Below are 15403 nucleotides of genomic sequence, written 5' to 3' on the forward strand. Positions count from 1 at the left end.
GCAACATTTCTTGGAAATATTGTGCTAAAACCATAGACTGTTAAAAACATACACATACGTAGTCTCAATGCCTTCACCCAAGCCCAATATTGGCAGTTGCCATATTGAATTTCACATTTCACATTTCACAATTTCGCATCTAACTTTCTTTCTTTCTAGAAACAGGAAGCTGAGGAAGCCCTCAAGCCTTCTGGCAAACAGCTACAATGCACGAATGTGTTAACCGAACCTCATCCCTAATAACGCAAATTTATGCAAAACTCTTAGCCTTAATATGATCCATATTATTGAAATATAATTGATATTATTGACTTGAGGCTATAGAAATCAAAACTGTTCTTTGAACTAGGCTGCAAACATGTTTATTTCGGACTTAGAAATTGGCATTTTAATATGGGTCCAAGTGGACACTTGAGGAACTGCAGTTTTTTCACTTTTTGCGTTTGATTCATTTTTCATTTTTCATTTTTCAAGTGGGATTCTGCTTGACTCAAACATATTTTCCGATGGGATGAAATCAAGAATATCCTTTATTGTTGCTAAAATCCAGATAGATCTTCAGATGTTTGTTACTAACCGATGTTCTCCACAGTGAAACAGTCATCCTCATTGAAGTAGGTGATATTGTTTTGGCTGCGGAGCTGCATGCAGTAGGGGATCCAAATGGAAGTGTGGTTCACATCAAAGAAGCACTCCCTGTTTGAATGGATGTACTCTGGACACTCTTTCCATTCACTGGTGGGGGAGCTGCAGGAGGGGAACAATGACGGGGGAAAGATAAGAAGAAGCAAAAGCAGGAATGTTGTTTTGTAGCATTTTTGATGGGTTTTATCTGTGTATCAGGAAGATACATAAAGTGCTAGACATGCAAAACAATAACTTGAACTCCCAGTTAAATAGGTACCTATCAAACTCACTCTTTTTTAAGGTAGAAGACTCGGAGTGCTCCAGGTGAGGACAGGTTGTGGAAGTCCCCTGGATTCCACCAACACCGGAACGTCTCCTGGTTCCTCGATATGCACTCTGTGAAATGTGGTTCAAGGGAAGCTGTAAGAGAAAGGCGGAAAAAAAGGCAAAGAAGAGTAATGATGAGAAACAGAACAAACATATGATTGCATTAGACGGATCAATTACATTATTGATGCGGGTTAAGGTTTATCAGTACGGCATTACCGATAAAATCCAACCTCCATTAACCCCAAACTCGAACCACTTCAATCAACACAAGTAGAACCCAAAGTTGATGACCTTAAAGATTTTCTTATCGTCAATAAAAAGCTATATTTGTGAGCTTCGAACAATACGTTATGATCGGAGTCTTGGACTATAAGAACAAAGACAGCGCGTCTTTGCACAAACTTGAAATGCACATCTGATCGCTTCATCAGAGGACAAACTCAAATCATCTACATGTAGAAAAGAAGGCCAGCCAATTTATGATCAGTTCATTTATTGTGGGTGGAAAAATGAAAATAGCAGCGATAAAGCAAGAGGTTAACAGACACATGTGACTAAAGGAAAAGATATAAATGAAATCAAGGACGACTCCTGGTATGGGTTAGGCATAGCTGGAAGTCTAATGAATGGAAAAGTAAATCTGAACAGAATTGAACAGATAAAACACAGACAACTCTAAACAGATATCCCTGACACAGTCCAATGGTGGAGGCTGGGCGTCAGGCGTCAGATATTGAGATGTATCATTGTCTTAGAATTCATCAATCACCACAGAATCGCTGTCTTGTGATATTATAATTGCCATGGGCCGTCACGTATCATTTCGTATCGTTAGTCAATCTGCGATTTCCAACCCTAGTGTGCAGAGGCCAAGACCCAAACCGCTGACCTACAGAAGTCAAAATATATTGCACTGATTGAAACGACGTCACAGAACACCCGAGCTATACCTTTAAACCTGAACTCTTTCTGTATCCTGGATAACATGACATTTATAAAGCTTACCTGCAGATACTGCCTGCATCAGCATATGACTGTGTGTAATGATGGCAAGCTGCCTTGACCTGATTTTGTAAAGAGGGGGTAACACTTTCTGCTTATAGGAGTTGAGGCTTTTTGTATACTGCAGCTTTGAATAATCTAAAGGAGCCTTAACTAACCTGTAAAGAGGTGACGCACTTTGAGATATAAACAGACAGTGTTTCATTGACTCAACTATCAGTCACCCTCCCTTTATAACGTGCGACCTCCTCACACTCATGTAGTACCGTTTGTCCTCTGCCCCACCCTGAGGCCCTTATCACCACTCCCTCAGCACCAATGAATCCCCCCCCCCAGCCATCTCCCTCTCCTGTCGGGGGCTTGTTTCTCATCCAGCCACTAGTCGCTGGGTTTGGTGCAAACATAAATAAGCGGCTGAAGGTATCATTGATTTCTGCTCTAGCCGCCCTCCTCCAGTGCTGGCAGCAGAATAAATCACACACAGCGCAAGAACATAAACATGCTTCACAACATAAGGCTGGGAGTTAGAGACAGACTAGAAAAAATACTGTGCAAATACATCCAGACACTGTCATAGGATCCGCTTTTGCAAACTATCTTCTCCACACGGACTCACAAATGCTGCTTGATGTCACTTATATGCAGCATTCACACAATGTGCATGCATACAGCAAATGCTCAGTAAACATGGTCACACTTCTTACAACGGACACTACGACAAAAAGCCCAACTCAAGCCATGCCAATCTGCAAATAAACAGAATTTATTCACACAGACTATACACCATTACTTTGATTACTTTCTACTTCATGCCAGTGTAACCTCATCATACATTGCATTCCTAACGCCATTGTGCCTCCAGCTCTCAAACCCTCCCTTCCTCTTTTCCACCTTTCCCTCCCTTCATTTTCTGCACACTGTCTGGGTTCCCAGAGCTTTTGCTATTTCAACTCGGCCGCCCTCCCCCATCCAGCGAATTCCAGCTGCCATCATCAAAGAGCTGTCTGCAGGCACTGGATGCGAAGGAACATTTAGAACAAATGCGAGAATATTGCATTAAAACTAAGACATAAACAAAGAAATGCATGATGTGGGGTCAAAATGTATGTCTTTCCTGACAGGTTATTTGCATTTTGTGTAATATAATTTCATGCTTCATATACTACAACTTCAAACTTAACTATTTGCCACTGTTACTCGTGTCAAATTCTTTGCTGATCATTTACTCAGAAGACATATTTAAAGGCCCTCTTGCAAGTGTTGTTTCACTCTGAAAGAATAAGACTTCAGAAACACACAGACAGGGCGTCAGAGAGATAACCTCACTATAAAGAATGAGGCTCTGCTAGAGGTGTGCGATGAGACGATCAGGATTAGAATGTGTTGACAATCTGCTAAAGCAGAGATATCGTAGCATCGGCCTACAGTGTACATTCTATCATGATGCAGTGTGCGCTCCTTCACAGATGCTTCCACTCCCCTTTCGCTTCACAGCTGAGCAGGATTCATGGCTTGAAAATGAAAACGAAACTTGAGAGTTAGTCTGTAAAAATAACTCCATCTCAGTTATGCGGAACTGTTTTTCCAAACCGACAAGGTGCAAGAAAAGGTCATCTGCAGAGTTGGCCCAGTTAAGGTTTGCATTTTGGATGGCGACAAAGCGAACCCCTTTAACGAGCCCGAGAGACGATATCATAAACAGTCTGCAGAGACGTCAACCAGAGTGGAGCTCAGACAAACAGTCAGCAATGGGAGATATAATCCCGTTGTTTAAACTGTTGCTTCCGCTGTTCTTCTGCTCTCTCTCAGTTACTAACAAGCCGCTCCACTCGAAGCTCACCTGTTGTGATAACGGAGACGAGAATGAACGAAACAGAGGGAGGCGATGATATCAGCGAGGTCCGGACCTCAGTTGTTAAAAAATATATATTTTGAACAATGCAATCATTTATTTCCATGCATGCTGCTTAGAGTGATGTCAGTCAGCAGCTCCTTCTCCTCTTGTTCAGTATGTAGCAGGCTGGTTAGAGTGAGTAACTATGGTGACTGTCTGTCTGTCAATCAAAAGATGTCCTGCCCCCCTCTATGAATTCCAGTAAAAGCATACTTTGACCAAGTGTCACAGAATGATCACATTCTTGGATTATGTTTGATTTAAAAATGTACCTGATGAACACTAAAATCCATATTTACCCCAAAAGAGGACACAATGCTGAACCATTCTTTTTTAAAGTGGTGCATAAAACGCTCAAATTTTGCATACAAATGGATCGGAAAGAAATCTTTGGTGCTAAAATGTTCTGGAGACCTCCAGACCCCCCTCCATATGATGCCAACTACTGGCAAATGCTCATGTATTACCCAACTACTTGATGATATTTTAGCATTATTTAGGTGGAGGCTTCAAATGAGCTCTTTGAGTTTTCTGCCTCTTCCTGCACTGAGTATTGTTAGTATTTTGTTATTTGTTTAATATGTTTTTTTTTCCTTAATGTGCAAAATAGATGAATACAGTTGAAATAGACTAACCTAATTTTTTACAGTTTTTGTGCATTTTTAAACATTATACAAGGAAGTGAGTATGGCTGAACTGGTCAGTAACTGGCAGATTAGCCTTTAAGATCAGTGATCCTGCCATGATAAAATCGTTATTTTTTACATTTCTTTGATATCACCCACCACCAGGCTTTGCTGGTAAAGGTCAGAATCATGTTTTGAAAAGTTGTTTTGTTATTCCGACCATAACTCTGTCAAATCCAAAGTGATTCAGAGGTGCAAAGCGCCACCTGAAGCGAATCAAATTCTCACTCTGTGTGTCGCTTCTTCACTCCTTTGCTCTCACTCTTCTTCTGTGATATCTAAGGGATAGTTCTATATGTTGCCGGAGGAGGAAAAAAAAACAAAAAAAACCAGAACGTTCTCTGTGTTTTTCAGAGATTAAAAAAAAAAGGAGAAACTGTTCAAGTTATAACTGGCTAACAAGCCAGAGGGAACATCTTGACAGCCACATGTGGTTTGCCCGCCATACAGTGTGGTAATTGAGTTTCAGGGCGCCTACACCCCACTTTCTAAATGTACTAATAAATAACCAGTCTAACTGATGGGAGGCTAAATCCTGCCTGTACCTGCCAGCTGCCATTAAATGATCAGCAGTTGACAGCGTTCACCCGGGAAAAAAAAAAAACCTAATTATGTGTGCTTATGTGTATGCGCCCTAATCCTCGCTATTTGTCAGTCTTCTTGGGCAGTGTGTGCACCTGAGTCCATACAGAAGAGCCTGGAAAGCACTTATCCACCCTGATGCAAAAGCTTTAAAGCCATCAAAGTTTGAAATCCAATAAAATAGAGAACTCCATCTTATCCCATTCCTTGTAACAGCTGGTAACCGCAGCACTAAAAAACAGAGTAAGGTGCGAGCAGGCTTTATCAGCATTGTTCAATGCTTGAGGGAAATGAGGCTATGACACATGAATTACCACCTTTTCCAACTCATTTACAGACTTAAGCCAGCGTTTAGGGTTTTAATAACGCTTCAAAGAGCTGCTAAAAGGAAGGAGAGGATACAAGGTAAGAAGGGGGTAAAAGAAAAGACAGGCAGATACAGTAGATGGAGAAAAGAGATAGAGACAATGTGAAAGTGTAGACCATCAAGTAACACCTCAGACATATGAGCCATGACTAGCTGCAAAACAGAAACGCCTGTGTGAGTAAATCTTAATTACAGAACAGACGAATAAGATTATTGAGGTTTCAAATTTCAGATCATAAAACAACCGTATTGTTTAAAGGCTTCAGAAATGACACTTTGTAATCTGCTGTTGTAATCTGTCTACAACTGGTTCTGCAGGGGAAAAAACAACATTTCAAAGACTCTGGAGGTGATTCATTCTCTGTCACACCTTTCAATCTGTGTCACTTCCCTCAGGGTTCAACAATGACTCCATTACGGTTCTCCTACCTCCCCCATCCTCTGTCACAAAAAAAAAAGGGACTTATATCGTTCCACACTTGACGCCTGCGAATCACTGCACTGGGTAACTTCCCTGACTGATATTTTTGTTCTCATTTAATGCAGAATGCTGAAAAATTGATCATTTCTTGATCATTTATTACTTGAGCCAGACTTGTATCTGTCTGACTTGTGCTACCCTACCACACCATCAAAAACAGCCCAAAACAACACACACAGACACATAAACAGTACAGACTGAGTGTCTCTTCATCTTGGCATTAGCGCATAATTGATTTGATTACCCATCGCTTGAAAAGAACACACAAGCGGCTGCTGAACAGTAGAACCGGTTGTCCCTGACTCACATAGCTCATACTCTGCTCTCCGCTGACACAGGTAAACACAATTACAAGACACTCAGAGCTGAATGGCATCTGCAGGTCTTAATTTAACCACATGAGGAATAAAATAATGCACTTCCAGGATTTGAGGTTGTTGTACGAGGGGCTTATTGTAAGACGGAGACTTGTATTTACAGCAGGTCTAGTAGTAAATTCAAACTTGCTTCTTGTTGAAATACCCAGTGTTCACACATTTATTGGCTGTATACTTCTATTCTGGACACTTTACCCCAGACTACTCACTGCCATTTCAGCACCCATGCCAGATCATCCAAAAACGCTGCCTGCTTTACCATTGGTCTCTTTGTTCATGCATGTGTGCACGTGTGTGTGTGTGTGCGTGTGCGTGTGCGTGTGTGTGTGTTGAGTGATGGGCTGTGGAGCAGGGACACTGGGAGGACTTGGCATGTGCAGTCAGACAGGCACTTTAACTCTTCTTCTCATGGTATCTGTGTGAGCTGCCAAATTCTCCATCTGGGGAACAGAGACTCTCTCTCTCTCACACGTACACACACACACACACACACACGCGCGCACACACGCGCGCGCGCGCCCGCACACACACACACACACACACACACACACACACACACACACACGTACACACATGCAGGCACGACCTTTGTAAAACACACAGCGATGAATGTGTGTGCAGGAGTCGGCATCATTTGTCTTCTAAACGGATTGTTTCTTGGATGATGAGGACAAGAAAAGATGAACAGATGAAAAGACAAAAAAAACAGGAAAAGAGGATTAAAACGGTCTGGAATTTTTTTTATTAGATTTTTTTTTATTTTAGTCAATTCTTACAAATACAATTTTTTTTTTGACTTACTGTAAAACTTCAAATAGAAGCCCAACCCCATTTTAAGGCTCAGTCCCTTTTAATGATATGCTGCAAGGTTTGACAAATAGAGTCAGATCTCATTAGAGGCCCTGATGCATTTAGTGTCGATTGACATAGTTTGCAGATCAGAAATAAGTAGAAAAAGGATTGCAGCAGGTTGGCATAGATGGGCTTTCTCAATAAGCAAGATCAAATTAGCAATTTCATTAAAATATTTACGATATCCCTATTGTGTACACTGCTGAATATTCTTACTCTCTAGTGTGAGTTTATTATTTTATAGTCCTTTCCATCTTTGCTATGCACCAGTTTGGTTTGAAAATAATTAAAGGCCTGTCTCATTTTGACCCCTGTCCCAAATAAAGGCAGGGTCATTTCCTAGTCTGGAATAAACAAAAGCCGAGGCTATTAATTGAAGTTGGACGGTGTTAAAGTTGTTGAGGTGAAACGTTTAGGACGCCATGCAGTATTCAGGCGAGCGAGAAGTGGGCCAGAAGAGAGGGGCGGAAAGGTGAGAGACTGCAACAAGATACAAACAAGGGAACGTAAACAGGTGATATAAATAACTTCCAACACGCACAAGAAGTAACACACACAAACACACACACACACATGCACAGACACACACACACTCAAATACACACATTGAATTTAAACCTTCAAAACAATAAGCGACAAAAGAATATCAAAGCGCCATTGTCTGAGTCCTTGAATACATGCAGCCTTTCCTTCCATTAAACAATAACCCACAGCTTTACTTGTGTGTTAAAGTTAAGGACTGCAGAATGACAACACATGATCCTCATGACTCCCGTAAGCGTTCACTGCTTTGAAGTTTGACACAGTCAACAGTCTTGGTGTTTGACCACGCGGAGACTTGGGTCAGCCCGTTTCTGGTCCCAGAGGTTTATCATCCTGAACTAATGATGTTAATCTCCTGTAATGCCATTACAGCCCACAGCACAGCCTTTGTTATGTCGTATTAAGTCAAAGTGAGAGGAAATATAGATGAGCAGGATTTTGGCTGATGGCATGTTTTTTTTTTTTTTTTACTGTTAGGTTCCAATCCACTACCTTCATGTGTCCTGCAGAGTATCAGGTGTTTCTACATGTTTTATTCAGCTGGTGACTGTATGCATTAACACTCATGTGTGAGGCCCTGTTAAACAAAAACCCACGAGTTACACACCAGCTAAATAAACAAGCCTCTACCTATGTGACACCTATCTATGAAATTGCAGCCTTAACGCTAAAGAGATTTCTTCCATTGGTATTAAGCTCAACTTGTTTCCAGAGTGGGCTGCATGTTGGGGAAGTGATTAGGTCTCTTATTGGACTCCTTGCAGGGGTCATTTTGTGTGCAGTTTGCATTCGGTGTTCTCCCACACTTAACACATGCTTGTTAGGTTAACGGGTGACTCTGGATTGCCCGCTACATTTCCTGAGTGTGAGCATGTATTGTTGTTTGTCTCTACATGTGAGCCCTGAGATTTACTATCTGTCCAGGTTCTATCCACCTCCTGCACAATGACAGCTGGGATTGACTCCGGTCCCTCCGTGACCCTGACCCCACCAACTTCATTATTCTAAAATAACGATGGAGTGACTATAGGAATTTCATGGATTTCAGTTACCTGAAATAAAGAGCTGCAGCACCAGCAACATGTTTACTGAACGAGCTGTAAATCTTGCTTTATTAAACCGTCATCTGGTCACAACTGAAGGAGAACACAATGAGATGTATCAGGAAGAAAAGTGTGTCAACCAGGCATTTAAAGAGGGGAGTGATAGAGAAGTATGTTAGGGGTTTAAGGAGGCATTAGGGGCGCCGGTAGCCTAGCGGTTATGTTGCGCACTCCATGTACAGAGGCTTTAGTTCCCATTGCAGCAGCCGTGGGTTCGAATCCGACCTCAGCCCTTTGCTGCATGTCATCACTCACTCTCTCCTCCCAACACGTCCCATCTCTCATCAGCAGCTGTCCTATCCAATAAAGGCAAAACTATCTTTAAAAAAATAAAGCAAAAATATCTTTGAAAATAAAGGATGCATTTAAATGGATCAATAGATCAGTTTAGTGATCTACACACAATGATCAAAGAGACCCATCTTTTGGACAGATGACAATAGATTTTTATATTTCTCTTTATGTCTAAAGAATATATATATTTATTTAAATGTCTGTCAGATATTCAATTCAGGTCATATTTAAAAAAAACAATTTTCAATTTGAGTTACAAATCAACTTAGCTGATTTTCTTAAAGGTACAGAGGCCCTAAGAGGACAGCCATTCATAAATGTTTTTACTGTGTTCCCATGACAACGAGTACATTTTGGGGGTTTTTCTCGAGATCACAAAAAACTAACTCGTTATCACGGGGGAAAAAAACAGTTCTGTTATCTTGAGATAATGACTCAAACAAGTTGAGATTTTGAAATAAACAAAAGGAAACAAACTCAGAGGATGTTTGTCCGCTTAGGGCTTCCGCATGAAGGGGCCCTCGATGTTGCCTCATATCAAATGCAAGGTCCTGAGATGTTATTCATTTACGATTTATTGCTGATATCAGCAGTATATCAGCAGATATCCTTTCAACTGGGTTTCTGTTAGCTTACTGTATGTCTACTACATGCACAACATTCCTCTTTTGCATCTGCTTCTTTTCAGCTATCCTTACATTAGAGAGCATTTCCACAACCATGTTTTCTCCTCCCGACAATCTGCAGCATGCAATTCCAGCTTTGTGATTAGCTTCAGACACCACATCCCGCACAACACCCTAACATTTGCAACATTTGCGGCCGAGAGCAAACACACCCACTGCTTGTCTTTGAAGCAGATGTAGCCGTAGAATTGTGTGCAGAAACCAGATGAAACAAGCCTCTACACTTTTACTGCCTGTTACCACCTCTGTGGCCAAGAACACAAACCACACTCAGCGAAATCAATGCAAGAGCCCGGGGCAAGAGACCTCCTGAGACAGACACAGACGCTCAGGAAAGGGGAGGAAAAAAAAGACGTCTGCATGTGAAGACATATGAAGACAAATGACTGTCACTGGCTGTAATCATCTGGTTAGCCTGTAAATATATAGGAGCACCTCCACACGCCTCCTCTCGGCTTGTTATGCGGCTGGCCCTACAGCAGAAATACGAATCTTAAAGAAAGAGCCACAGAGTTTCTGGAAAGGCTTGATGAGTCCTCAAGTAGGGGGAAAAATCCTTTAAGTGAAGCTTGAAAGCAAATCTTACTGATGCACTCACCTATTCCGTACAAAAACGTTTATTGAGAGTAAGTGGGCTTGTTTTGTCGACTTGTTTTGTCATCAGTGGGAAAGGTTCCAAAGAGTTTGTTGTTATATTGTGTTTTCGTAGTGCACCAATTAACTGATTGATTGATTATTTTCCTCAGATTTCTGCGAGTGCTTATGAGACTATTAACTTTGTTGAATATTTTATAAGCATTTGTTTTGTATGACCTGTCAAAGAGCCTGCGTTCTCTCTGTGCCCAGTCTCACTCTGGGATATTACCATTACATTGATGGTGGTCGATATCCTATTCTCTCTCTCTCTCTCTCTCGCCCCTCCTGTTCTCTCTTTCTTTTTTTGTATCAGGTATTTATTAAGTTAAACCAGTGTTTTGGCGTTGAATTGTTAACTTAATCTTTGTATCATTTTTGTATTTATTTCGTTTTGTGCCAGTGTGACGGCATTAGGAAAAGTTTTATTTCAATGTCTGAATAATCCCATAGGGGATGAGCCATTTGGGGCCAGACACAAAAATAAAAGATTAATTTATGTATAACTTTGAGCAGACAAGATGGAGGGGAGGTAAAATATCAAATATAGGAGGTTTTAAGTATAGAAAGTAAGCAGGTGTCTGTATTGGTGGGTTTGAGAAAGGCACAAGCTGTGTGTGTTTGCTCGTGTTATCAGCAGCTGCTTGGTGTTTACAGTTGTTTCAATGCTTGTTGGAGAAGGCCATGAGCTAGATTACCCACAGTGCTCGCTGGAAGCCATTTTAACGCCTAAAGGAGGCGTGCCAGTCACATTGATTGATGGTTTGACCTCAGCTGGCTTCAGGTGGTTTGTCTGTGAGCTTATCGGTAAACGCACACAGATAAAGACTTTTGCTACAGTCTGTGAACAAATAAGTCGCAAAGCTGGGGGGCAAAGACCTCAGAACTCTCTCTGTGGTTTCCCAATTCATATAAAAGGTGCAGTGAAGACACACCTGTTGTACACCCAAGTTTTTTAATGTAACCTGTCAATTAAAAATCAACTTTTCGAAGTGAAAAATGTGTTTGCTATAAATCAGTGGCCCCATTTTATACAAATCGTGTAAATGTTGGAAGTCCTCTAGTTTCACAGGTTAGGCTACCATACATCTTTTCTGGACCCTGATCTGTTACCAAGCAACAAAACCACTCGCCTTACCCAGACAGCCTCTGTTCTTCTCCCCAAAACAAACAGTGCTAAAATCATGACCAACAAGTGTCGCAATAAGTGTCACAAAGAATTTAATTCACACGGCCAAAAAACAGATTACATCCATTAATTTCTCACCAGAATGCCAAATGGCTGGTTAACATGATTGCTTCATCCAAATGGGAATACGTACAGTATGCCAAAACAGATATCCTCAAGGAAATGGTCTAATTGGCTCTCCAAAAGAAGACAAAATCTGTGAAACTGAGTAATTTGGCTGCATTTGGTCTCACATTATGCACTAACAATTCCCAGAACCAGAACCCTTCAACCAGAATTATTTCACTCGTAAAAGCCAACAAAAAGGACTTCAAGCATAAACCAGAAAGCAGAGCATGTTCCTCAACTTTGGCACAGCATTGGTCCACTTATTGAAGCTCCATCTTCTTTGTGTTGAGTGAGCTTGCTAAATGGACGACCTAAAACAAATGTCCTGACAAAGCAGAAACAAAAAAAAAAGACAGAAAAATACAAGAACACAAGATGAGTCAGCATTCTTCAGCTGTCAACATTGTGAATAGTTTCCATCTTACTAACATTGCACAAAGAAAAGAAGAAGTACTATATAGTGGATCTGTTCTGTGTGGCATATTTCTAGTATATAGAAACCTTGGAAGAGCAAGGGCGAGAGATGACTCTCAGAACAATTACATGGATACAGACCACGGAATGGACACGACCATGAGTTGGAAGAGCGATGCACATCCTCCAGAACGAGAACTATACCTGCACTATGAGCAGGATGAATGTGTCAACAGAGGACAGAGGTGGAATGATGCTCCAGATTCGTCCTTTTTGTGGCAGAAGGTAATATGAATCCAATTGCCTGAGAACATAGAAAATGTTGTAGACACAGAATTCAGATTGTAATGATAGAAGAAGAAAAAAAGATGGAGAAATTGCAGCTGATGCTGATCCAGGCAGCATAAAGACATGTAGAAGTGAGTAAGGGAGAGGAGATAATTAAGAAAGAATGAATAAGCAAAATTGTGTTTTACCGATTGGGTGAAGGCCGTGGTAATGGCCATGCTTGCATACTATTTCAATGAAGTGAAAAATGTATTTTGGATGTAAGCGAAGCATGATGGGAACACTGGTTTTGTGTAAACCAGCAGTAAGACAGATAAACTATAAGTTATCTCTAATATGCACTCTTCAACATTTGCTTATTCACCACAGTTCATATTATTATCTCAGCAATGAACACTGTTATTTTTGTCATATTACGCAGGCCAAACTGAGTGCTTATCTTTTTAATTGGGGCACAAGTATCCAGTGCTTGAGTGAAATAGAGGTTCATTGTCCCATTCAAGGACACAACATTAAAAAAACAAACCAAAAATACCGCTTCTAAAGTAGGTTAAGTAGATTATTAGGCCGGTTAGAGGTACGATTCCCACGTCCCTGCTATAAGCGGGGGTGTTACCAACTCGAGGCTGCTCGCAACCAGTTATCTTCCCAGATTATTTTGTAGAGTCAGTGGTCGAAACTCAGAGAGCATCCGGGCCGCCTCCATTTTTGTCAAACATTTAGTCTTGACGATGACATCATGAATGGGTCTGGTGGAAGGGACGATAATAACCACGAGAGACAAGGGGGGACAGTAATACCACTGTTAGAATCTTGCCTCCAGCTCTTGCTAAAGAACAGACAATCAATGTCGTCTGGCTCCCCTCTGCCATTTCTTCACCCAAAATCTTTTTCATGTTTTTTCCTCTCTGTGCAGAGCTTAAAAATCACAAATTTAACTAACGCCATCGTTTACGTGAAGTCAAGGGAGGTGGTGCGTTCCTCTGCCTGCGGCAATCTTAATAAAATCCTGTAGTATGTGATGTGCCATCGTTTTCATAGATTGTAGAGTATGCATTGCTTGAGATATAGCAGAGAATATCTGTGAAGATACTCCTTATGTAGGCGATGCTACTCAATATTAAAAAAAAAAGAGTAGGATTTTAAAACTACTGTAATATCAAATAAGAACAACCTGCACTTCAGCTTTAATTGTATGAACTGTGAAGGTGTAAGTTGGAAATTGTCCAATGTTTAATGTTGTTGTCTGGTTTATAACTTCAATAGCATTTAAATCAAGTAACAGCTGTCCACAACTGAAGCAACAACATTTCTAGAGGCATCATCAGGGCAGGAAGACTGTACCAACACAAGTGGAAGGTGAATGGAGATATCATTCACAGTGCATGTGAAGGTATTAAATACGTTTATAATCTCAATCAGATCCAATGTCCCCGAGCCAAAACTGCCATTAGGGCTTCTCCAGGTAACAAGCGTGCTTTCCAATTCCAGCAGTGGGTGCTGCAGCGGAGAGACAGAGACGGTTCAGACATTTCTCAGATCCCCGTCTCAATCGCCTTCAGCTGATGTGTCTAAGAATACACACTCAAGTCAGCAACCTGCTTCATATTTACATTCAAGGTATGTTTTTTTCTGCAGCGATTTTGTCTGTGCAATTAGTTTCATTCAAGCATTCCTTAAACTGGATGAAGTTATGCACCAAGTCCTAAGCAGTTGAAAAAAAAAATGAAATTGGAAAAGCGGAAATAACTGGCACAATTATCAAAAATGAAAAACTGTGTAATATAAGCCCATATAACATAAATCCGGTCCATAGAGAATACAGCTTGCATATAACATAATTGCTTCCAGCTCCGGTGGTATAAGTCCTATTTGAAAAACAAACAAACAGAAATGCAGACTCAGCGAAATCAAACGAGAGAAAATAACATATTTCTGTGTTACAAGTTTGCAGACACATTTGGCATATCTGACAGCAACTGACAAACTTTTGTTTCAACCATCTGAAAACACTAAATCATCATTTCTATTGGTTCCGGCTCAAAGCACTCAATTGCAGAAATGATGTGGTCAGAGATAGCATAGTGGCTTTTTAACATTTATTGGCCGTCTTTAGCTCTTCAACTTGAAGCAGTAAATTCAACTGAAAATTAGTTTGGCCTGTTTTCTCAGCCGCAAACATTCTTTCACCTAAATTTCTCTCTAATGGCTCGGTGACAGCGGGATGAGCTGGCTGAACATCCTGCTTTGTCCACGTCCTGTCCCTGGACTTTGACAGAGACGCTTTGGACCATATATTTACCCAGGCTCTATTGATCACCAGCCTATTATACAAGCCAAACCAGGAAAGCGCGGCGTTTGCTCAACAGCTAACCTTTCCACATGTATCCGAGCAAACACGGCATTCAGCAACTGATGTCTGACATAGTCCTGATAACAAGCAAATACAGCGTGTCGTGCGCACAACCTGAATCCTGTTTGTTAATGTTTGATGAGTTGCAGAGAGGCTGATGAACTGAAGAATCACTTGTCTAGTATAATTTTCTTTCCTCCAAGTTTGTCCTTACACAGACAAGAAAAAGGAAAATCCACCAACCTGATGATGTCAGAGGGTCCCGGTCTATGAGAAAGGCAGATCCTGGAGCCGACAGCCAATCCAAGGAGGAAACCAGGAGAAGGAGCAGGAGATTTGGAGAGCACGACGAGACAGCCATGATGCTGCAGAGAGACAGAGGGGGAAAATGAGAGCGAGACAGTAGCACAGTGATTATAATTATCTGTTGGACTCCATGACATGCCCATGAAAAAGAAAAAAAAAAAAACTCCTTCCCTCTCTACACTCAGGCTCCCTCGCTCTGTCTCTCTCTTTCCTTCTCCCTGACCCCTGAGCACAAATTCTGGGTGCCATTTATTTTCAGCTGGTGTGTGTGAAACCTAACACTGAACA

The 15403-nt window shown here is 41.2% G+C and overlaps 1 protein-coding gene across 1 annotated transcript in view; it reads right to left on the reverse strand.

Annotated features, from left to right (window-relative positions):
- The window catches only part of ghra (growth hormone receptor a), a 40393-nt gene that overhangs the window by 11820 nt on the left and 13170 nt on the right, over positions 1 to 15403 (reverse strand). Inside the window, exons 2-4 of the mRNA XM_020646453.3 lie at positions 15053 to 15174; positions 918 to 1047; positions 578 to 747 (exon numbers count right to left, since the gene is read on the reverse strand). Of these exons, the coding sequence (XP_020502109.2) occupies positions 578 to 747; positions 918 to 1047; positions 15053 to 15170 (418 nt within the window). The 5' untranslated portion in view covers positions 15171 to 15174. The remainder of the gene's footprint in view (positions 1 to 577; positions 748 to 917; positions 1048 to 15052; positions 15175 to 15403) is intronic.

This window comes from Labrus bergylta, chromosome 2, assembly GCF_963930695.1.
Source record: "Labrus bergylta chromosome 2, fLabBer1.1, whole genome shotgun sequence".
NCBI lineage: Eukaryota > Metazoa > Chordata > Actinopteri > Labriformes > Labridae > Labrus > Labrus bergylta.